General features: G+C 39.6%; 3 protein-coding genes across 5 annotated transcripts; 1 reads left to right on the top strand and 2 right to left on the bottom strand.

Moving 5' to 3' along the window:
• Positions 1–2,711: 2,711 nt before the first annotated feature.
• LOC132706506 (uncharacterized) lies at positions 2,712–4,455 on the bottom strand. The gene is made up of 2 exons (XM_060677858.1): positions 2,821–4,455; positions 2,712–2,759 (listed from the first exon to the last, which is right to left on the bottom strand). Exons 1-2 carry the CDS (start codon positions 4,453–4,455, stop codon positions 2,712–2,714), a joined length of 1,683 nt encoding a protein of 560 aa, XP_060533841.1.
• A 1,456-nt stretch (positions 4,456–5,911) lies between these two features.
• On the bottom strand, positions 5,912–13,353 carry LOC132706534 (rhomboid-related protein 2-like). The gene is made up of 6 exons (XM_060677909.1): positions 13,222–13,353; positions 12,963–13,168; positions 12,243–12,322; positions 8,058–8,286; positions 6,894–7,107; positions 5,912–6,251 (listed from the first exon to the last, which is right to left on the bottom strand). Exons 1-6 carry the CDS (start codon positions 13,285–13,287, stop codon positions 5,946–5,948), a joined length of 1,101 nt encoding a protein of 366 aa, XP_060533892.1. The 5' UTR covers positions 13,288–13,353; the 3' UTR covers positions 5,912–5,945.
• Positions 13,354–15,185: 1,832 nt separating this feature from the next.
• Positions 15,186–23,299, top strand: LOC132706532 (rhomboid-related protein 2-like). 3 transcript variants are annotated; one of them, XM_060677908.1, is made up of 5 exons: positions 15,186–15,380; positions 20,202–20,404; positions 20,459–20,803; positions 22,614–22,827; positions 22,883–23,299. In XM_060677908.1, the coding sequence occupies exons 1-5, from the start codon at positions 15,303–15,305 to the stop codon at positions 23,177–23,179; spliced, it is 1,137 nt and encodes a 378-aa protein (XP_060533891.1). In that variant the 5' UTR covers positions 15,186–15,302; the 3' UTR covers positions 23,180–23,299. The 3 variants fall into 3 exon arrangements, with proteins under 3 accessions (XP_060533891.1, XP_060533889.1, XP_060533890.1); XM_060677906.1 differs by having other exon boundaries at positions 22,589–22,827; XM_060677907.1 differs by lacking the exon at positions 15,186–15,380 and adding an exon at positions 17,621–17,747 and having other exon boundaries at positions 22,589–22,827.
• The last annotated feature ends 1,236 nt before the right edge of the window (positions 23,300–24,535 follow it).

The following is a 24,535-nucleotide window of genomic DNA, read 5'->3' as shown; positions in this document are numbered from 1 at the left end:
GTTTTTAGTATGTATTCCCCACAAATGTAGCAAAAACAATCTGAGGAATTTTTACAAGTCCGTGGCATTTTGTAACCTAAAATCACATAAAATTAATTTTAAAACAACTTTCAAACTTCTATTTTATATTTATTCACATCAAATACTTAAATCCAATGTAGAGAACATGAACTTTATGCAAAACCTACCAAAATATTTGATATAAAAGGTAAACAATTGAACGACAAGTTTTTACTGAACTGTTGTAGTGTCACAATGAATACTGCCCATGCGCGTATTTACTACCATAAAAATCACCTTCGGCACTTCCCTCCTTTCTCTTACAACTCTCTGAAGCTCACTTTGTATGTATATTTACTTTTTGTAACGTTGACGAATGAAAAAATTGAAAAAAAAAAACAAAATTTTGAAATATAAAAAAAAATCATTCAAAAACCATATTAATTGGTTTGAAGACTACTACAACCTGATAGGCAAGTTCGTTTTCGCAATGACCGTTGTGATAAAAATGGCTAAAGTACATCAAACCGCCTATGACATGGCCATTGCCACAGCCAACTGCTACTAGATATATAGACGCTGATTATACAGGAACTTTTGAAGTGAACTTTCGCATTCGCGGCGATCTCAACTCTCGTTTTGTGACAATTAATTAATAATTAAAAAAGGGAACCCAATTGCAAAATCATTATTGGAAACAACTCGACTCACAAAACGTCTCGCAAAGAAACAAATGGGACATTCCTGCGGAACAAGTTCTGCTTGTTGACTTTAAAGCTTGTACAGTATTTCGCATTTTTGATCTCCCTTATCGATTATTAAGGGAAGGTTGCATGAACAGAAATGTCTTGTATTTTTAGATACAGGGTGATTTCGTATTTTCAGACAGCTCGGTCGTAACGCGTAAACTTGTCGAAAAGGTGAAAACTGGTCTGCGTAGGGTTTTTCTTGCGTAGGACCCAGTAGCGTGATCAGTTTCTTCTGAAACTCGCACCTTTTTATTTTATGTTAAACCAAATGGAACGCACCGCATAATTTTATTAGGCTCGTTATTAACTTTTGATTGTTTCTTTTGTTTTTTGTTATATGTATATGTTATATGAGCCGTCAAAAATTGAAGTCGAAAGTGAACGCAGAGCCAACGGCGATCGAAAGAATAGAGAGCGATTACTTTCGTTCGCTTATTGCGCAAACGGATTTTCGACCGCATTGGATAAACCGTTCCCGGATGTGATGAAAACAACCTCGCTCGTTCGGTAACGGGATAACGGTGGTGTCGTAGAAAAAAGATATTATCTAAAATGCGATCGTGAGGGGGGATCCCTCCAAAATACTTCCTCGGGCAGCAACAGGCGTCACGTCAAAAGTTTTTCAAACAAAAACTGACCAAATCTAACCCAACAAAAATTTAACTGTCGAAGAGAGGTCCGTTTTTGTAACCTGGGTTATAAACAAGAATCGTAAACCCAATAGGATTGCCTAATATAGTAAATATACAAAAACCAACAGATAGTTATAAACTAGACATCCCTCTTTTTGGATATATTAAAGAACATATTAAAAAACAAAAAAATATATTAGGCATACATAACTTCTTCTTCATAGATTGGTTTCTGTGGTGAGCTTCCATTCCTGTCTGTTTTCTGCCATCCTGAATGACTGGCAGAGGTTTTTGCCGGTAAGGTTCTTTATAAGATCCGTGTATCTTGTGGGCGACCTTCCTCTTGATCTTTTGCCGTGTACCGTTCCTTCCAGTGTGAGTCTTTCAAGGCCATTTCTTCTAACCACATGACCGAAGAATTTTGCAATTTTCTCTGCGACAACGATACTCAATCTCTTCCTAAATCCAAGTTGTTGTAGGATGGATTGGTTGGTTCTTCTCTCGGTCCAGGACACTCTTAGCATTCGTCGCCAGCAAAACATTTCAAATGCATCTATCTTCCTTTTATCATTCATTTTCAGCGTCCAGCATTCTGATCCATAGAGAAAGACTGAGAACACTACACTTTTGACCAATCTTATTTTAGTGTTAAGGGATATTTGATGGCTTTTCCACACTATAGTTAGTTTGGTCATGGATTCTTTCGCTATGGCAGTTCTTCTTTTTATTTCTTCGCTAGATCCGCCCATGTTCGATATTGTGGTGCCAAGATATATGAAGGTATCAACTGTCTCGCTGTTATTTATCTGTTTTACTTCAGGTCTGTTGTTATTTTGGCGATCAATTATCATTATTTTGGTTTTCTTCTTATTTATTTGTAGACCCACTTCGTTGCTCGTCGCTTCAACTCTACGTATGAGCCTGATCAATTCTTCTTCTGACGCAGCGATTAGTGTCGTATCATCGGCGTAGCGTAGGTTACAGATTTTGATGCCATCAATGGTGATTCCTCCCTGCCATTCATCGAGCGCCTTCCTCATAATCCACTCGCCATAAATATTAAAGAGTAGTGGGCTTAGTATGCAGCCCTGTCTGACCCCTTTACCCACTCTAAATGGGTTGGTTAGTTCTCCATCTACTCTGACATAGGCTGTATTGTTGTCGTATAACTTTTGAATTAACGATATTAGATGGCCAGGTGTGCCCATTTCATTTAGAATCGTCCATAAGTTTTGCCATCGTACACAATCAAAAGCTTTAGAGTAATCTATGAAGCATAAGTAGGTAGGCACATTGAATTCTCTTGATTTTTCAATTATTTGTCGAAGGTTTAGTATCTGCTCTCTAGTTCCGCGTCCCGGGATAAAGCCGGCTTGCTCTGGTGGTAGTTGTGGAAGTAGGAAAGGCTTTATACGTTCTGATATTATGTGTAACATGACCTTGCTAGCGTGTGAGATTAGAGCTATTGTCCTATAATTATCGCAGATGTCCTTCGGTCCCTTCTTGTGTATTGGCACATAGACCGATTTCGTCCAATCATCGGGCCAAATACCGGTGTCCCATATCATTTGACAGATCCTATGAAACAATTCCATTCCTGTTTCCTCAAGTGCAGTTAGCATTTCAGCAACAATGCCATCCTCTCCAGGCGACTTGTTGGACTTCAGCTTGGTAATTGCTGTCCTTACTTCTTCTTTCAGTATGGGAGGTTCTTTTCCATTGTATGTGCTTTTTTCTGTGTCATTGTTTGAGTTTCCAGTGTCTTCCATCAATTTCTCACAGTAGTTCTTCCATCTTTCCTTTATCTCTGCTTTGTCTGTTATTAATTTACCAGCTTCGGATCTTATCGCCCAGGATTTTGAGTTGAACGTGCGTGTAATGTGCTTGATTTTGTTAAACAGGTCTTTTGATTCGTTGTTGTGCGAATGTTGCTCAGCTTCGGCGCATATATCGTTTAGGTACTTGTTTTTGTCTTTTCTACACTGGTGTTTGATATCTAGGTTGAGCCTGCTATATTGTTCTCTATCTTCATGTCTGTGTAAGCCCGTGGCCTTGAGTTGTTTCAGCGATTCAATCTTCTTCCAGGTTTCTTCTGCAATCCATGCTTTCCTCTTCTGTTTCACAGCAGCTTCAGTTTGTGATGCCACTTTTAGCAGTGCAGTTTTTGTTTTGTTCCACAATGAGTTAGAGTCATCGTCTGATTGCGTATGTGAATTTATTTTGGAGATTTCTGCTTTAGCCTTTGATCTGAAATTTTCATTATGTTTAAGGCCCGACCAATTCCTAAAGGTTTTATTAGGCTGCGATCTGCTTAATTTTATGCGGAGCTCTCCTGCGAGAAACTGATGGTCACTGTGACAGTCCTTTCCTGGGTAAGTCCTGGTATTCCTTACTGAAGTCCTCCATCTGGATTTTACTAAGATGTAGTCTATCTGGTTTTTATGTAGGCCTCCAGGTGAGGTCCAGGTGTATAGTCGTCTTGGATGATGTTCGTATCCCGTGTTTGTGATGAAAAAGTTGTTCTCAGTGCAGAATTGCAGCAGTCTTTCTCCTCTCACATTTCTTTTTCCCAGACCGTATTTGCCGATAATTTTGTTTAAATGTTCATCTGCAGGTTCTCTTCCAACTTTGGCATTATAGTCGCCTATTAGCATCGTGATTTCTCGATTTGGTAGAGTCTCTAGTAGCTGTTCTAATTGGGCGTAGCATTCTTCTACCTCATCATCTGGTGCTTCGCTGGTTGGAAAATACACTTGTACAATATTCAGCTTCACAGGACGCGCGTTAAATCTGATCAAGATGATTCTATCATTGATTGCTCTGTATTCTGTTATGGAGTATTCAAGTGTCCTGTTTACTACTATGGCCACGCCGTTTCTAGATGTGTCCTCGTTGCCTGAATAAAAAACGATGTTATTGTTTCTGGATATGAAGTGTCCTGAGCCCTTCCAATGCGTTTCTGCTAAGCCCACTATGCTATGACTGCTTATTTCTTTCTCTACTATGGCGAACTTTCCGGCTTCTAGCAGTCCGCGAACGTTCCAGGTGGCTATCTTTAAACTTTTCCATATCATACATAACTACTAGTAGGTAAATAATAATATGTGTTTATATGTATCATCGTATAAAATATAAAATATAAAAAATACATATTACTACATATACTTAAATATTTGTTTTACAATTTTACCATAGTTTCCAATTTTTTTCTGCGGGTATCATCTTGCAAAGATTTTCTTTTTAGACTAACGTTACATTTTGCATTTAAATTTCTGAAGTTCATACGGATTATCGTTCTCAGCTCACAAGAATCTCTAAATAAACTAAATGGTAATTCTTTTTCTGTTTTAAATATTTTTTTTTGCCAAGTTTTTTACCGCCCCTTGCCCTTTTCGAAATCACCATGATGGAATTCAAAATAAAAGTTCCATTTTTTAATTTTTTTCAAAAAATTATCAGAGGGCTTTATGGGGCCCCCATATGATAACTGTTGTACCCAAGAGGGAATGCTGTAATGATGATCTTTGGTAATTTGATAAGTATCATCTCCTAAATCGGAGATATCTATTTTGTGTTTTTTAGCTAAGTGGCCCGCAATGTTCTCCAGGGCATCTTCAGTTTGGAAATGGATTCTTTTACCCGATGGTAGCGCGAATAGCCGTAAAACTCAGTAGACAGGATGCAATATCTACACGTATAAATGTATTACGCATATAATCAACTGTTGTAACGAAATAAGCCACTTTCCGGATGAATGGAAGATATCAATGGGGAAACCATTACCAATGACGTATAATGATATCCGTTTTAAATAGAGGTCAGGAACAGAAGTATTATTGATTGATGAATTGGATATTTTTCGAGCGTATGATAAGAAAATGAATACCGTTCTTGTGCTGGTAGATTTCTCCAAACTTCTATTAAAGCTAAAATATTATGGATTTTCTAATGAATCTTTTAGTCTTATGTGCCATTTTATCTGAATAATAGAAAGCAAATAATATCCTGTGCGCTTTCTGTATGGCTTAAGAAAATATGATCATATTTCTAAATTTTATAAACAGTTTGACTGAAGCTGAACCGAAAAATGAGACAATTATTAAAAAAAAAGTAAATAACGCAACACGATCGGATTGGCTTTAAAACAGACCGACAGTTTCGTGAACTTAACTGGTTTTTATATATTGAAGTCGCTCTTAACAAGTTTTTTTTTTCATAAGCTATTTTTAAAGTACTTGCTTTAAGTTATTAAAATGTAATATGGCGATCACTATTCAATTCTATCTTCTATTTTATAATTAAATGTCTCATAAATACAATGAAGGTACTCTAATTTTACAAATTTAGTCGTCCCATAGGAACAAATCCAGATCCCAGGGACTCTCCACATTTTTTTCAGGTAACTCTTCACTTCGCTGCTGATAAAACAATACCATTTTGATTTGGAATACATAATACACTTGAGTCTTAAAAAATCACTTAATTGAAGTTTATATTTAGGTTTAATAAAAACGCCACACCTGGAAAAAAACCTTTATTAAACACGAGAAAATCTGTCGAGTATTTATGGGGCGGCGGGATACCGCGACGGGAACGTAACGTTGACCAAGATGGCGACGAGCGTGAGCGCGACGTAGAGCACCAGTGCGAGCCACCAGACGTACCGCTCCGCTTTCGTCACGTTCAAATTCCTGAGGGCGTAAATGCCGACGAGCAAACCGGCAACCGCGCCACCGAAATGTGCGGCGTATCCCACCTGATGGTCGACGTTCAGAAAGTACCTGTCGTAGATGGCGCTGCCGACGTCGCAACTGACGACGATGCCGAATATGAACAGGCGAACGGCGGCAAATTGCATTTCGCGCCAGTTCTGCAAAAATTAGTGGCGACTTGATGCGACAGACCGTTTAATAAAAGCCGGCCACGCCCTGCGAGCGATAAGATTTTAAATGCCTCCATTATAAAGGTGGGAGTTCGATATACAGAGTGTTATTAAATAGATGTAAGATAATTCACAGGGTGATTTTTCTAGCATTTTCCCGGTTCAGGGTGTGAAAGTTTTATTTTTATTTTTGTTTTTCCTGCATAATTTCCTAAATATGTTTTTTTACGAACGAAAATTTGAACCTGAAGAAATTAGAATTTGCTTAATTTAGCTCGTTGCTCACTATCAAAGACTCATGACGTTTTGTACGACTCTGTGTTATACCGTTGCGCCAAAAAAATAATTCTTCATTCACTTTTATGTAAAAATGAACCTCTAGGAGCAATTCAACCGGTTTATAGATTATTTTTTATGGAAAATTGGGAAGGAAGCTTAGAATAAACAAAAACTGACATAACTAAAGGGCAAGAGATAGTTTGCCCCTATAATAAAGAAACTTTTGATAGCGTAGAATAATGTCCAAGCCTCGAGGCATATTTAATTGTGGAATATACCATTATAGCTCGCAATAGGTTATAATAATTAAGACTGGCAGTGCGTGGGCCTGCTTGGATAAGTAAAACTCGCCATTATGATCGACGCGATGTGCGCGGTCATCAGGGCATAGACGCCGCCGCTAGCGCCCGCGAGTCGAACCCGGGGATCGGCCACGGAAGTGGTGAGAGAGCCGGCGACCACCCCCAGGAGGTACACCAACAAGACGCGCCACCACCTGTGCACCATCTCGAGCGGGACGCCGAGCGTCAGCTGGACGAGCATGTTCACCGTGATGTGGACGTATCTACGAGGGCACTGATTAATGATAATTCATTGCGGGATTAACTTCACACGGTTGCACCAAACAACGTTCAACGTTGTTAAACTAAGCTTTGGGTTAGTAAAAGTGAACCAACAGTTTAACCGTGGAAATAAACCCGGTTCAACGGTACGCCAGTTTCAATTAGCTTGATTGAGTGGGATTTAACTTATTTATGGTTAGTTTTATTAAGCCCACGATTCAGTTCAATAAAATTAATTCAACCAATCGTGGATTAACTAAACCAAGCTTATCTAAATTTGAAGTTTAATTCTTTGTTAAAGCGGGTTTACCTAATAGAAGTTTGACACGACTTCCCTGAGTCCAGTATAAATCTATAGGCTATTTTAGAAAAGTGTACAATAATGGAAAATTTCGACATCGCCAGACTTGGATAAATAAATGCTATGTACGTTGTACCAGAAGTGTGGTAATACAAAAATAGATTAAGGTGTCTTTAGGAAAACGGAAAAGACTAATAATCGATCACATTGGAAGCGAAGAAGCTTTGCTGACTTTTCAGTAGTGCCATACGGCTACGAGGACATGAATTTTGATGGTTTTGAAGACCATTTTCCGACCTTATCTGGATAACCCTCAAAAACCTTGAATTTGAATTTAATTTGATAAAAAGGGGATTATTACATATAAGCACACAACGCTGCATTCAAAATGAAGGACCTTAAGCTACTATTTGATCAAGGTATTGAAGACACCTCTAAATCCACGCAAACCCAGGTGTACCACCCGAACTAAACAAAATGGAACAATTTTCCAATAAAAACAATGCTAAATATTGTAAGTGTCTTAAGTGTTGCATACCTATTGAGTATGGCCGACGACAGTTCCTCAATTCAGTTTGGATGTGACCTTATTTTGGTAGCATTTGGTGAACATATGTCAGGTTCTTATTAAATTAAGTGTATTTTATTTACCCGACGTGAACGAACATGTAGGTTAAATATCTCCAACATTGCGAACGTTTGGCAGGATCGTAAACCAATAGGTCGGCGGTTACTCCGGTCCCTCTCATAGTCGAACCTTTTTGCGTCAGTTCGTCGGTAAGGAACAACGCCACCTCGAGCAGGGTGATGAGGAGCATGGCGACGGGCGGCGGCCTGCACGTGTACTCGTCCGCGTAGTCGAGCGAATCCCGCTGGTAAACTGGAAAGTTTCAAAGCCGTCTACGGACACATTAGTAATTCCGATGCCAAAGCTTCCCGCTTGCGTATAACGACCGACCCGTATTTTACCACTTTGCCTTATTTTTGGTGCTTTGTCTACCCTCTTACCAAACTTTTATACCTCGGTAACGGTTGATGGTGATATAGAAATGTCGAAACAAATTTTTGTTGTCATTTCTCCGCACCGTTAGAACCAAAATTGCCCTTTTTTTGCACTCAACGAGCTACAGAACATATTTAAAAATGGCGGCAGTTCGACCTCAGCGAACTATTTTGTAGGGGGTTCAAGGATCATATTCTACGACTTAAACCGTTTATCGTACAACAAAACCACATGTGACCAAAACTAACGAAAAATGTACAGGTTCAGGTTTTTCCGACAACGTCCTGGGAAATTTTGGCAACGTCGCCATTGCCCATTAATCAGATGTTCAAACCGCAATGAAAACTATTTTGTTGTAAAGCGAAACATTAATAAATGAAGATGAAATATTTAACGAAATATCTTTAATAAAGGAATTTGTAACCACTGAAAAGTAGGAAGATTGGCGAGCTAATGATATCAGCGTTCGATGTCTTGAAGTGTTTGATAATTGTACCAAAAAGCAACTGGGGTTTAAAAACACATCTTTGATCGTTTGCACCCTATTTAGTCGGTACCAATGCAGAGGAAGAAAGAGTGCTTTCAATTAGAAACAAGATTGCTTTTGAAAAATCGTGGCTGGGCGGGGAAAGTTCGTAGCGCGAAGCAGCTTTGTATTTCAAAAAGAAGTATATATATACATATATATATATATATATATATATATATATATATATATATATATATATATATATATATATATATATATATATATATATATATATATATATATATATATATATATATATATATATATATATATATATATATATATATATATGACACTATATTCCGGGATATCATCCGTTCGCTCGTTGAACTCCGACTGGAATCCTGCATCCGACTGGAATCCTGCAAATCTTGCATCCGACTGGAATCCTGCAGACGTTTCGCCAAAATCTCACTTGGCATCTTCAATGTACAGGTACAAGTACAGGAACAGAGATAAAGAACTGAAGAAAATTAGTAGCATCGGCAAGGCAATCAGTAAACAACAACAGCCGCAGCAGAGAGTGCAGGACGAGTCCCAACGAAGATCGATCGCTGTCCTGCCATACATCAAGGGGGTTACTGACAAAATCGGCCGAATATTACGGAAACACGACATATCAACGGCATACAAACCTGACCATACCATCGGAGCAATACTAAGAAACCCAAAACAAAAAATTACTCTGGAAAACCAAGGAGTATACAGTGTAGCATGCGGATCGTGCAGCCTGACGTATGTGGGACAGACCAACAGAAGGATTTCAGCCAGGCTCGAGGAACATCGTTTAGCCATAAGAAACAAACAAACAACATCTGCTTTGTTTCAGCACCAACATCAGACAGGCCATAAAATTGATTTCGACACTTGCAAACAAATAGCTAATATTCCTGATTTTAGGACTAGGATTATACGAGAGGCCATCGAAATAGAAAAGTCCGGACACCTCAATACGAGAGACGACGCTCTGCATTTATCCAACACGTGGAGAACGATAATCAAACAGCAGAGCGATGCGCAGCAGCCAACGGGGACATCGCAACTACGATCGGACGAAATTAACAACCCGACAATTCAGGGGGCGGAGCCACCTCCCCCCACGCACAAGCAGCACCGTTACCATCTCCGGCGCAGAGTATAAATACCGCACGCACCGCCGATAACCTCCCAGTGTTCGAAGTGTTTTCGGAGCGCGAGCATTGAAGATGCCAAGTGAGATTTTGGCGAAACGTCTGCAGGATTCCAGTCGGATGCAGGATTTGCAGGATTCCAGTCGGATGCAGGATGTACAAGTCATAACGATTTCCAATTATAATCCAAGTATCTCGCCCACCCTGTATGATAGACGAAACCTGAAACGCTCTCTCCAAATTTGAAAATGGCAATTTTCAGAGTATTTTATATATTTTTACACATAACACTGGTCTGCAAAAAAAAATTTTTTTCTCTCCTACTTGTTTTCATGCATGAATTCATCTTATTTTATACTCTAAACACGGAATCAATATTATTAAAGTATAAATTATTATAAGGAAATAAAAAAATGTGGCGGCTTGAGTTTTACAGTAAAAAATATAGCTTATAAGCTGTTTTAACCAGATCGGTCATGACATGTCGCTATGTTTTTAGTATGTATTCCCCACAAATGTAGCAAAAACAATCTGAGGAATTTTTACAAGTCCGTGGCATTTAGTAACCTAAAATCACATAAAATTAATTTTAAAACAACTTTAAAACTTCTATTTTATATTTATTGGCTCTACTTAAAAAAAAATACTCAAACTACACATCAAATACCTAAATCCAATGTAGAGAACATGAACTTTATGCGAAACTTACCAAAATTTTTGATATAAAAGGTAAACAATTAAACGACAAGTTTTCACTGAACTGTTGTAGTGTCACAATGAATACTGCCCATGCGCGTATTTACTACCATAAAAATCACCTTCGGCACTTCCCTCCTTTCTCTTACAACGCTCTGAAGCTCATTTTGTATGTATATTTACGTTTTGTAACGTTGACCAATGAAAAATTTAATCGAAAAATCTAGACGTGATAGAAAAAACCGGCCAACGGGGATAGATTCAAAACGTTTGAATCATTATATTTATCATAAAATTTTTTAAAGGGGGATTTCATTGCCAACCAGTGTAATCGACACTCCCTGCACATAATTAATTAAATTCCGGAAATTGAGGTTCTAACCCTGGATCTTCCACGCAAATACAATAATTATTGCTGTTGATGCGGCCTATGACACTGTTTGAACCGATCAGCCATATTTTTTTATGATTTTTGATTTGCGATTAATACTTTACTCTGGAAAGGAACAATTTTCAAAGTCTTTTAGATTTTTGTCTCAAATCTAAAAACCCAGTATACAATGTAAAATAACGTGACCACTTTAAAATCAGCCATGATTTTAAGGACCAACGGGAATTTAAGTTGTTTAAACTCCTTTTAAGAAATGCTGTTGCTCCAAAAGCAATACCTGGTCATAAGAAGCACCCTTTTAAACAATAACACATTTAGTTCGTATATATTTTCAGTATCTATACGATAAAAGTTTTTTGATACACAAAGATAAGTTTTTTTTCAATTAATAGAAAAATACATTTTATTATTATATTTAGAGCTAAAACTTTAGTATGTAAGGTTTTCCCATATCATACAGGGGGTGTGCCTCAATTTGGCTACTATCGACTTGAAATTTGGTAGGATGGTGAAAATTCGTCCCCGCACGTAGTATCCAAAAATTGTCTTTTAATTAAAGCACCCTGTTGCCCAGACACGTTCTCCACCAGATTCTGCGACGTCGGCGTTTATCCGATAACCATCGGTTCGGTGCGACTGGCATCGTGCGAAATAGAGTGGGATATTGAGAAAACTAGTTCACTGAAGATTATCATAACCTTCCGGGGTTATGGAGTAATAAAATTGCTGCTTATAAGAACCACGAACTTAAAGATGATAAGTTAAAGCAGATGGCGACTAAATGTGAATATATTGTGACTGAATTGTACTGAATATGTACAAATAGGGAACGCTATCTGAATTGTAGGGTGCTAGACGTTGCCCCAGTGAAATTGCGGATGAAGTTGGGTGTTGGGGAGCGCATATTCGACTAGGCAACCCGGTAAAAGTTTGTAGGTAGTTGCTTTGCTAAAAAAAAGTCACATTTTGGCGTGTTCTGTGCGTCAGTGGTTTTTATTGAATAATTGAATCGGTTTGGTGACTCGTATCCTTGCGCATCGACGTAAAAGACGTTTCAATAATTTCCTACAAGCGGCGAGATAGTTACCCCTGGCGTAATCGGTGGTCGGAGCGGCGGGTACCAGGGCGGCCGCCCCCTTCGGGCAGGGGACCAAGAAGTGCACGTAACTGAAACGAAAATGACATCGGAATCCAATGACAATTCAAAAAAGATGGGATTCCTCCGAAGCGTCAGATGGTGGCGACTGACGCTGAGAGTTTGATTTTATGGCATCTCCAAAGACACGCAGGTCAATTTGCCATACCTCGAAAAACCATTCCATAGAAAAATGAAACAATTGAATTTCATTGACAATTCGTCACTCATAGAAAGCGAATCTATTTCAATACAATTGTACAGTTATAGTATGGGCCATTGTTCAAGATGTGAAATATAATCAAGATAATCGACCTTATTTCGTATTTATCTAAGTAATTTTCAAAAATTCGGATAGATCTATTGAAATAGTTATCTTCGTTTTTTCATTTGTCACAAGAAGTTACGGTTATAGTTATGTTCCAGGAAGGGAAATAAATTATTAAACTCAATTAAGGTATCAGCTGACACAAAAAAGTAATATTTGACGTCTATACCACTCTACTTGATGCTTTTCAAAGTTTTATGCAATTAAGGAAGCGAGAAAAAAAGTTTTTTTAGTATCCATGTAAATACGACTAAGTGACGAGGTCGTTCCTGCCTTCATTCAAATGAGTTCGATAGATCCGCGGTACTACTATAAGAGCGAATACCTTAAAGTGATTTCTTTACCTGTTGACCCAACGTTCGAAGACGTGTTGCCAATCGGGATGTTCCAGCAGGTCGACGAATTCGTCGAAATCGAGCGTCCTGTTCCCGCCCTTGTCCGCGAGATCGTGCACGTAACGGACAACGTCCCGCGGCAACCCGCGGCCGCTCGAACGCAAAAAGTTGTCCAGCTCGTCGAGGCAAATCAGCGAGTTGCCGTCCGCGTCGCACTACGACGATCTGGTTGTTTTTTTTTCTATTCGATTTTGGAAAAAAGTCTTACTTCTTCGAATATTTTCCTGTAGAGTTTGCGCTTCTCCCCGCGGGGCTTGTCCGCCGCCCAAGGCATATCGTTTCCCACGGGAGGGGCGTGGACGGGTAGCGAGTAGTGAAAATGCACTGATAACGATTTTAGTCTGACGGCGTTCGCATCGATCGACCAATTTTATTGCACCTAATCCTTCTTGCGTTATCATGCGAATATCGCAAGATAACAAAACGAAATTTTGATAGTTTCAGTCTACCAAGCCTATATAGATACTAGATATATAGGAGTAGAGACTATACTCATAATAAAGGAGAACTTTGGTTTGAAGCAATCTCTAGGGGGACTGCGTTTACAAACACAGGAAAAAAAAACAAATTCTTAATTGTAGATGAAGTATATCTTCAATATTTAAAGAAAATTAAGGACACACACACAATATTCTTGAAAAATGAATGTGATATTTTCAAGAAAATGTACAGCTTTCTGTTTTAAACCACCTAATATTGTGTGAAAACGACAATAGGTAGCGTACTTTCGATTTGAGAATATGGTTGTGCCACATTCTCAATGCTAAAAAGATAAATAATAATAATAATAAATAATTGTCTCAAAATTATGATATCCTTGATGTAATAAGTTTGACCGTTAGATTTTGGATACCAAGCACTTAGGCCACCAGATGGGCCCGTTGTGCCCCCAGGCCGCTCTAGAGGGCGTCCAGAATGCCGGCCCTCCTATAGAAGTTCAGCAACTCCTTTAGCCCAATACCGTGCACTGAGTCCGGATCGATCAGGGCCGTTCCGAAGACTCCCAATCTTGCCCATGTCAAAGCAGGGCACTCGGTGAGCAGATGGTACGGGGTCTCCTCCCCTCCCCTACACTCCGGGTCGTCCCCAATGCCTAGCAAGCAAAGATGCCTCCTAAGCCTGCAATGTCCTGCGTACACTCCCTTCTGGTCAGTCTAAGCAGCACCCTGGTCCGAGGGAGGGCGGGCCCATCCATCATAAGCCTCGCCTGCCTCAATCCCGGAGCAACTCTCCAGCCCACCGCGGCCCGGTCTCTCGCCCAGGCTGCGAGAGCTCCCCGCCTCACACACGGGGCGATCCCCAAGCGGGGCTCTGGCGAGGAGCCCTCCCTGGCTAAGGCGGCCGCTGCCTCATTGCCCCGGATACCGGTGTGACCCGGGGCCCAGACCAACGTGACCTTCCTCTCCTCAGTACCCCTTTGCACTCCTTTATCAACAAGGAGCGCGTACGCACTGACTTCAGTGCCATAAGTGCAGCCCTACTATCCGAGCAGAAGAAGACCTCCTGCTTCCGTGGTTGAGCCGAAGCACCTCCCTGGCCACAATCAATAAAGCGAAAATTTCCGCCTGAAACACAGTGCAGTATGTTATAGCAAGAAGAGATTTCTCTCAAATACATCCACATCCAAATTTTGAAAAATTTGTGGCCATTTTTGTCAGTTGAATTCGCCAAAACGGTACCACGTATTTGGGACACCCTTTATAAGCTGAGGCGCACCTGTCAAACTGATTGAGATCTCCTTAGTCTGTGGTTAGATTTTCGTTGCAATGCCTGTATCAGTAGCGGCACAACACATAACCTCAATTTCTGCCAAAACTATGCAAAATTCGAGTAGGAATTTCTTAAGAAAGTGATCTTTATTTTAAACAAGGATTCCAAAAATGTCGAAATATACGGGGTGTTTCATTTAAAATAACAAAGTTGATGTCGAGGGCGACATTTTTGGGACACCCTGTATCAAAAAAAAATATTTTAACCAAAACTATTTCGTATCTTCTATGGTTCGTGCGGTGGATCGTTTTATTTGGCACACGGTGTCGTCGAAAAATACACACGCCACCTCCGATCGAACACGCACCGAAATTAAATTCGCCCGGAGCGAAAATAATTGCCGCCCGTTAATCACCATCGCCTTGAAATGCGCGGAGCCGAATTTTATTTTTAAACGCCCGCGCGAGCACGCGTATTTAAAGGAACGCGGACGTAGTGTCGCGCGAGACTTTTGTCTATTTCGGAGCTAGCGTTGGGAATCCTGCGCGCGCCTCTCGTAAAATTGTCCGAAAGCGACAAATGACGGACGACGAGCTTCGAACGTCGGAAAACTTGCGGAAGGACAAGCGCGACTACTTCCGTAGCGTTTTCGGAAAGGTAATCCCACATTGCGTTTCACACGATATCCTATATGTCAATGAAAATTTGGCAACGTTCGCTAAAACGTAGAGTTGGCGTGCGTGTCGTATCACACACTGTGGCTGGACCTTATTTTTTCGATGTTTTAATGTTTTCGACGCACGCTGGGCGCGGTTTTTAACAATACGTATATTAATTTTTCAAAGAAGCTTCCACAGGCTACGGTAATACTTTTTACAAAACAATCATCCTGTTGACTTCTTCCATTAGTAATGAGGCTGAGAGCAATCCTACACTTGCCACTGTGGTCCTTCCTTACATCCGAAATATCACGGACCACATACCAAAAGTTCTAAAGAACCAGATTTACCACTTGTCCAAAAATCTCTCAACATCTTCGGTCCGTCAAAGATAAAATTCCATTTGAGATGAAAGGAGTTTACAGCGTTCCATGCATATGCGGCAAAGAATACATTGGAGAAACTCAAGGAACACGAAAGAGACAAATAAACTCATCAGCTGTTGCCGAACACTATCAAGAGACCGGACATAACATTTTATTCGATGAAACTAAAATTCTTGCATGTAATCAATTCTTCTACCAATGAGTTTTTATATTCGACGTTTTGTTTGAATGGGGGTTTATCGCTGACAATATTTCATCCCTCCGAAAGTTTATTTTTTCCATTTGTGCCTCGATCGTTAGATTTTCAATAACACCCTGTATAAAGACTTATAATTTATTATGAGACTCGCTAATTAGTTTGGAAAGTGATAAATATATAAGGTTGTTCGGAAAGTCATTTCGTTGTTTTCCGTCAGAGGACTTAATTACGTTTTTTCGAAACCAACTTCACACTTAAGCCGCATAACCATTATATGTCTTCAGAGCTGATATTGCAAGGCTTGTATGTGAAAAAGTTCTATTAATTCTACGCAGTAGTTTTTGGTTGGTGCCCTTTTAAATATTGGGAGCAATAAGCAGCATTTTCGTCATATTTTACTTTTTTACTTCAGAAAAGGTAAAAATGCTGTCCAAGCGAGAAAAAAATTGACGGATGTGTATGGGCAAGGCGTGTTAACAGTACGCCAGTGCCAGAACTGGTTTGCAAAATTTCGATCCGGCAATTTTGATGTCGAAGATGCACCACGGTCTGGAAGGCCGGTCGAAGCTGACAAAGATGCGATAAAGGCATTAGTTGATGCAAATCGGCGAATAACCACACGAGAGATCGGTGAGAGATTAAATTTGTCGAATTCGACTGTTTATGGCCATTTGAAAGGCATGGGCTTAACCTCGAAGCTCGATGTGTGGGTGCCCCATGTCCTTACGGAGCGAAATTTGTGCCGTCGCGTTGACGTGTGTGATTCGCTCCTCAAACGTCAAGAAAATGATCCATTTTTGAAGCGGATTATTACTGGGGACGAAAAATGGGTTATATACAACAATGTTAAACGCAAGAGGTCATGGAGCAGAAAAGATGAACCGGCTCAAAGCGTGTCAAAAGCCAACATTCACCAAAAAAAGGTGATGCTCTCCGTTTGGTGGGATGTCAACGGAATCGTTTTTTTGAGCTTTTGCCGGACAATACAACGATTAATTCAGAAGTCTATTGTCATCAACTGGACAAATTGAATGATTCACTTAAAGAGAAGAGGCCCGAATTAATCAACAGGAAGGGTGTAGTGTTCCACCAGGATAATGCGAGACCTCACACAAGTTTGGTCACTCGCCAAAAACTTTTACAGCTTGAATGGGACGTACTGCAACATCCACCATATTCTCCAGATCTGGCGCCTTCCGACTACTATTTGTTCCGGTCCCTGCGAAATTTTTTGGATGGCAAAACCTTTACCTCAAATGAAGATGTCAAAAACCTCCTGAACCAGTTTTTTGCCAACAAGGACCAAAACTTTTATGAGAGGGGAATTGTGTTGGACTAGAATGGCCAATATATAATTTAATAAAATATTTATTCATTATACGAAAACTGTCTTTCATGTTCCCCAAAAAAAACGAAATGGCTTTTCGAACAACCCAATATATACTACCAGTGCAGTTTTGTGAATACCTTTATTAATGACGGAGCCGATTCTAACTATGTCCGACTCGTTATGTCAACGTTTACACTTTTCCCGAGCATCAGAGATGGCGTCGTTTAAGAAACGATCCAAAAAAAAAAAAAATTGTTCACGATCGGCCGATAAGATTAGGGGACCTGATGGGCGCGCGAGTTATCGCCGTGAGTCACGGAGATAACGCTTCCGCGATTTATAGATTCCGATCGAACGCGAACCACGCCAAACTGTTTTTCTCGACGAAATACGACCTCAAAAATGAGCGCCTCGCGGAAACGCGAGTTCTACAAGAGCATCTTCGAAAAGGTATGTTGCAGCTGCCCCGTCATTCGATTCAACACTTCTCTTGCTGTCTATTCCCGTGTCCTCTCCACCACAGAATACTTATAACCTTACGGGAACGATTAAATGAATGGACCAATTTCTAGAAGTGAGACTATTTACGATTATTAGACTGAGAGAAGGTTATAATTTATGCCGTGGTGTATACATACACTAATTTTTTTTTGTTTTTATGGGATAAATAGTTCTTACACACCCCCACAAGACTATAGTTATATGTCAACGTATCGTTATTAAAAATTATCATATCATACTTTGCTGACAGGATGTAGAAAAATAAATAAATTTACAACTAGGAATAAATTTTATTATATTTTAAAAGTGTGTATTATTTGACATACTTTTTATTATATTGTTTTCTTCTGGTACTATAAGGTAAAAAGTTGTAGGAATGGTTTGGTAAAATAAACGTGTTCCACGTTTTAATATGTACTTTTTTTTTCAAAAAGTTAGGCTTTTGTCCAATGAATTTTCTCTGTTACAAGCTCTTGGCCAAGTTAGCCACTTATCGGAATGCCAACTTAAAATTTCCAACTACATTATTTTAAAAACTGAAGCCATATCAAGTAAGTATAATAATAATCATCTGTATTTTATGCCTCTATAAATAATATTCGTAAAATATTAAATAGAAATAATACTAACCAACAATATGATGTGCAAAGTGTGACTGAAGGCAATTTTCAAGAAGATCAATATCCAGCCCTTTAAAAACTTACTTAACTAACTTAATTAAGATATTGTACATATAAACAAGTACAAACGGGTGGAAACATCCTGGAATTAGTTTAAGCAAGGATAACCCAAGGCGTGACGAAGTGCTTTTATTAAAACAGTTAAATAAGAACAAACGTTATTCAGATTTTCACATAAATATAGTTAAATGACAGCTGTTTCGACAACACCGTGCCTTTATCAAATGCAATTGATATATACATATCATTATACTTAACATATACATTGTCTTTGGTAAGTTTACTTCCAACCCCCATTTCTTGTATTCTTCGATCAGTTTTCGCGTCATTATGACTTGGTCATCTGCGAAGCTTAGGGTGTTAAGGGGAATGCCCTTATTTCTGCATTGTTGCTTCGATATCCTTAACCCGTTAGGTTACACGTGTAAATGAAGAACAGGAAAGGAGAAGTAATCGAACCCTGCGGCACACCTTGGTCTATCTCAATTTAATCTGAAAATTACTCCTCTAATTCGACGAATGGGGAGCGCTTGCTAGGGTAAATTCGGAGCAGTGCACTAGATGACTCAGAAAATCTGGGCTTTCATAATTTTTGTCCATAACTTTAGAGACGCACAATAGAATAGTAATTGGTCTGTATTACACTAAATGTACTTTTTTCATACTTTGGGAAACCGAATTAACTTATATGTGTCATAGTCGGACAAACACGATAAGCGCGTCTTCCCCTTTTGATCCCTATAGACAAAGGCTCTGACTCAGACGCAATTGAGGAAATCTTTGGGTCTACAAGTAGATATATAGTGCCGATATAAGCAACAGAAACCGTACATAACCTCAATTTCCTAACCCCCCCGCAGCGGGGGCCCCCCGCGCGTGGCGTCCTAGTGTCCCCCCTGTCTACCAGAGTGCGCTCCGCCCCCCACCCAGCTTGTGTAGCGTCCTGTTTTGCCCCGGTTCCGCCCGTCGCTGCTAGATGTCGCGCGCTTGTGTCGCCAGCTTGGGTAGCGTCCTGTTTTGCCCCGGTTCCGCCCGTCGCTGCTAGATGTCGCGCGCTCCGCGCACATTGAGCTGTATTCATGAATCCCATCATACCAATAGAAGTATTAATTAAGATTTATTATTTTTTACCAATAACTCCTATCAACCAAAATAAATAATAGATATACACAAGTCACTCTAAAAATTGCTTGTAGGTAGTAGATAACAAAACCTTACAGATGTGTACGTTTTGGTTTTGACAAGTTTTTACATTATAAAATGGCCACCGCTTTCTGCAATTTGGATCTATCGAACAGCAGAGGGCGCTGGTCGCGAGGTGATTTTTAACCATACCAATCGGTAGTCGTCACCCACGGAAACTAAGTACGTGTCAATTTAACAATGAACATGGATAAAAATAATACCAAACGTTTTTTGAAATACTATGAAATGTACCCTTGCTTATGAAACCCCGGCTCTTAAGTATATTATCCCAGAAACGCGTCTTTCCACATCAGTTGAAGAACTTAAATGAAGGATTTTCAATCGTGTAAATGGAGAAGCTATGTGGCTTTGGCAAGGCGTTATCGAATCAACTTGCGGCAACTATGCTCCTTGTGTAACGGCCACGTCCATATCTTATCCAGAGATAAGCGCTATCTGTTACGCGATCTTCATTATTGTCTATGCACCTCGATTTTACTACGACGCCCGTCTACCACCACGTAAGTCTTTCGCTTAGTTCGACAGGGATGGAAGCGGCACTATCGAGTTCGGCGAGTTGCGCGAGATGCTGAAGAGCGACGACGAGGTGCCGCGGAAAATCGTCAAGAAAGTGTTCAAGATATCCGATAGGGACGACGACGGCCGCATCGACCTCGACGAGTTCATCGCCATGGTCGAAAACGAAAAGTTCGAGGGCCTGTTTCGAGGTTACCTGAAAAAGTGAGGAGGTCACCGTACTAGTCCGAAGCGTCGACTGAGCGTTTTACGTTGCAGCTACGTCAATTTTATTGTACCCCGTCATCGGCGTCGCGGTGGCGCCCCCCGACTCCTTAAACCGAGAGGTAGGAGCGCCCTCTCAACGACGAACACCACGTACGACGCGGAAGAGGGATTCTCGGAGGAGGAAGGCGCCTACGAGCAAAACTACTCGTGTTGCCCACCTCCGGTAGCGCTGGTCGTCATATCGGCGGTCGAGATCGCTTGCTTCTTGGTGGACGAGCTGAGCGAGCCCGGCTCCACCTCCGCCGGCAACGGCGTCACCGCCAAGATGTTCGTCTACGATCCGTTCAAGCGGAACGAATGTTGGCGGTTCCTCACGTACATGTTCGTGCACATCGGGTAAGGAGACGCGAATCTGTAGCGTTAATATGAGGAGTTTCGTTAATAACGAGAATCGGAACACTGATTAACTTTGGTTAGTTCGTGGAGGAATTTTTACTGTGATCTCCAAATGACGCACGGCCGCGCAGCGTTGCCAAAGCTGTTATATTTCTTTGATTTAAGAAGAAATAACTCCAAACTGAATTGAACTACTTTTTGTCTATTTAAGCGACGCTGTATCTCTTACGGTTGCCAATATCACCATGTACACATCATCTTATACTGGTCACCGTGGATTAGAAAAGACAATACATTTTTAATGAAATTTTTACAAAGTGTAGATTAGGATTTAGGCGCGGATAACGATATTAAAAGTGATTCGTTTATTTATTTATTTATACTGAACCACAAAATTAAAATTAAGTTGAAAATACAGTTCGTAATTTCTCAATATAAAAATAATTGAAGATCAAGATTGAAGAAGTGAACATATTGTTGAGCACTCGTTTGACGTATATAGCTACTAGCTATATAAGATATAGCTAGTATGTACTGACTATGATTCCAGTACAATTTTGAAGTCAGCATTAAAAAATGTGAGACACAATACGCGCATGCGCGAGTCATTTCAAGACTCACTTTTAACCAATATAGTCAAATGGAGGGTTTTGAACTGGGATGTGGATTTTTCGGCAAGTGTCTTGTGAAAATTAAAAAAAAAAGGTAGAATAGGAGAATAATTTTTGGTATATCGCGAAAATGCTTGTCATTAAAGGCACCTTATGAGACTTGACTTAACAAAGTTCAGTGCGTAATTTTGATATGGACTCATCATTGCATTTTGATTCCCTGGAAATATGAAGAAACTCATTGCTGTACCTAAAACATGATTTTCTGTTGTGATGTATTATGACCAAAGAGACGATTAAGAAGCTTTATAGTGAACAATTTGTCATTAAATATAAAAACAAAATTAATCCCAAACAACAAGCGCAGGATGTGGCTTTACGAATTAGCCTGAAAAAGCCGTTAAGATGCCACTGGCCAACTTTAGATGACCTTATGAAAAATCTTGAGCACGCTTATCATATCTAGATCGAGGCTTTGATATTTTGGTAGTGGCGCACAGTGCTCCACGCCATGGACAAAGTTAGAGATTTTCACTTTTCTCTAAAGCCCTCATAATATTATTTCTTCATAAAGCAGTGACCGAAATTAAAAAAAACTGACGGAATCTTTATTGCAATCAAGTCGCCTTGTTTCAATTAAGAGTCAATGTGGAGGCAACTGTGTAAAAAGTTAAAAAATGTTTCAAATTATTTTTTTAATTAAGTAATTAATAGGTCGAATTTAAACTTAATTTACTAGGTCAGTTCTGTAGATTTGTGTTGTATTCAATTCGATTTAATTAAATTTTTGGCAAAACTATGTTTTTTTTTCCATTTTCCTTATGCCGCGGAGCACCGTGCGGCCTGTAACGTATACTTCGACCAGAAATATAGTGCTTTTACAACCGACCCCGTGATTAACTTTGTCTACCGTTTATTACCCCAAAACCGGAGCCCCTGAATGATAGTAGGCATTACCCAACACAATAACAGTATAAAAAAATCAAGTTTCTACAAATATTCGTTATGGTCCATCCCAGGAAAGACCCACTTAATGCAGGGGATGGGTTTTACCACGGTCCTGCGAAGGCCTGCGCTTAAAATACTGTAAAATACTCAAAACGTCAAAGTAATAAATGCACTATATTTTTGGTCGTATTATACCATATCAAATTCGAATGTGGTCAATTTGCAGACGACAGTGGCGCGCTCGTTTTCAGATACACCCATCTGACGGTGAACTTGATCGTCCAAATATTGCTCGGCGTGCCGCTCGAGATGGTGAACCAGTGGTGGCGCGTGTTGGCTGTTTACTTCGCGGGCGTCGTGGCCGGGTCCCTCGTCACTTCGATCACGGACCCCACGTGTTACTTGGCAGGCGCCAGCGGCGGCGTTTACGCTATAATAACAGCACACGTCTCCAACATTATAATGGCGAGTTTGACGCGAAGGAAGTAAACATTTTAACTGTTATATTTTTTTTTGTCAGAACTTCAACGAGATGAGCTTCCCCGTCATACAACTGAGCATCCTGGTGATTCTGATAATCGCGGATGTCGGTACGGCGATCCACAATCGTTACTACTTGAAGATCGACCAGAATATCGGTTACGCGGCTCACCTGGGTGGTGCTATGGCCGGTTTTCTGGTGGGCATCTGGGTGCTCAAAAACGTCGAGCCCACCGACAAGGAGAGGTATCTTTGGTGGGCCGCGTTCGTCTTTTACGTGCTACTGATGGCCACGGCCGTGATACTGAACGTCGCCTGGACCGACCATTTTCCCTGACCGCTTCTCTCTCTATATATGCGTCACAGAAGCGCGTCGTCGCCTTGCAGCAGAACATGCACACTATTTTTTACGTTGTTTACATATGTAATTATTAATTGTTAATATACACCTTAATAAAACCGATTACGTTAGTAAAATACTTGTTTTGACGTCAGCCGCATGACGGACGAGCGACCTCTATCGGTAGCTTCGACCATTAATGCTAATTCAATAACAATAATTGTAAATATCGCAACTGCTGACTTCTGTCATAATTAATTAATAATTGAAAAATACCGATTGACAAAAAGTAATTGTTCAGCTTTAGATTTAGGTTAGGTTACACATGCTATTTACATATAAAGTATAGAAAAACATGTCGGAAAATATGACATATTATAAGTATTATTCTTTAATGATTTTGTTTTAGTAACAACTAAAACAAAATCAAATATATGGTGTATTGAAATTTCTTCATTTTTTCGCAATATTAAAAAATATATATTACGTTAGCCATAGAATAATGTTATACAAAATGTTTTCATAAATACCTTTAGAATCTAAATATAAAGTAATAAATCTTTAATAAAAAGCATTACTTCGCTTTCTATCACATTTATGGGACATGTTGTCAGATCATGCGTCTTTCTAATGTTTTTTTTTCTACAGCCAAAAGTTTCCAAGAACTACTGCGGATAACTATTGGAATACCCTGTATATATGGTGCACACTGTATATATGGTGTACACTCAAAAGATGTTAAATATCTTTCTTAAAAAAAAAACATCAATCAATGAAAATTTGATTATGTGTGGTAGTGGTTACAAACAGCGTTTGCCATGGAGAAACCCGCCTTTTTTGTTCGGATGGGCTTTTAAAAACAAGCAACTGTTATTTAGTGATTAGAACATGTACACTCTTTTTTTGACGTTGTTTACGTCTTTGATTATAAATTGTTGATATACACCTTAATAAAAGCGATTGTGAGTAAAATTTTTGTTTTAACGTGCATCGATATCGACCGTCAAACGTCAGCCGCAGTTGCCTGACGGACGAGCGACCTCTATCGGGAGCTTTCGCGTGATACTTGCCGACCATTCATGCTGATTCATTATTAATAATTAACATATCAATATTGCAACTGTGAACTCCTGTGATAATTAATCTCTAATCTTAATATCTTGAATAATTATGATTTTATCGTTACAAATGCTATTTGCATGTAAAGTATAGAAAAATATCTCGGAAAATATGACATATTATATTATATATTATTATTTTTAATGACAAGAAGCATTTGATCTTGAGAACAATCAATTTAAAAAAAAATGATATTCCATTTTGAAAAGTTGAGATATGATGTATTGAATTTTT

This window comes from Cylas formicarius, unplaced genomic scaffold, assembly GCF_029955315.1.
Source record: "Cylas formicarius isolate icCylForm1 unplaced genomic scaffold, icCylForm1.1 PGA_scaffold_8__14_contigs__length_24414737, whole genome shotgun sequence".
Taxonomy (NCBI): domain Eukaryota; kingdom Metazoa; phylum Arthropoda; class Insecta; order Coleoptera; family Brentidae; genus Cylas; species Cylas formicarius.
Note: the sequence above shows the minus strand (reverse complement) of the source record. Positions and strands in the feature narration are given on the sequence as shown.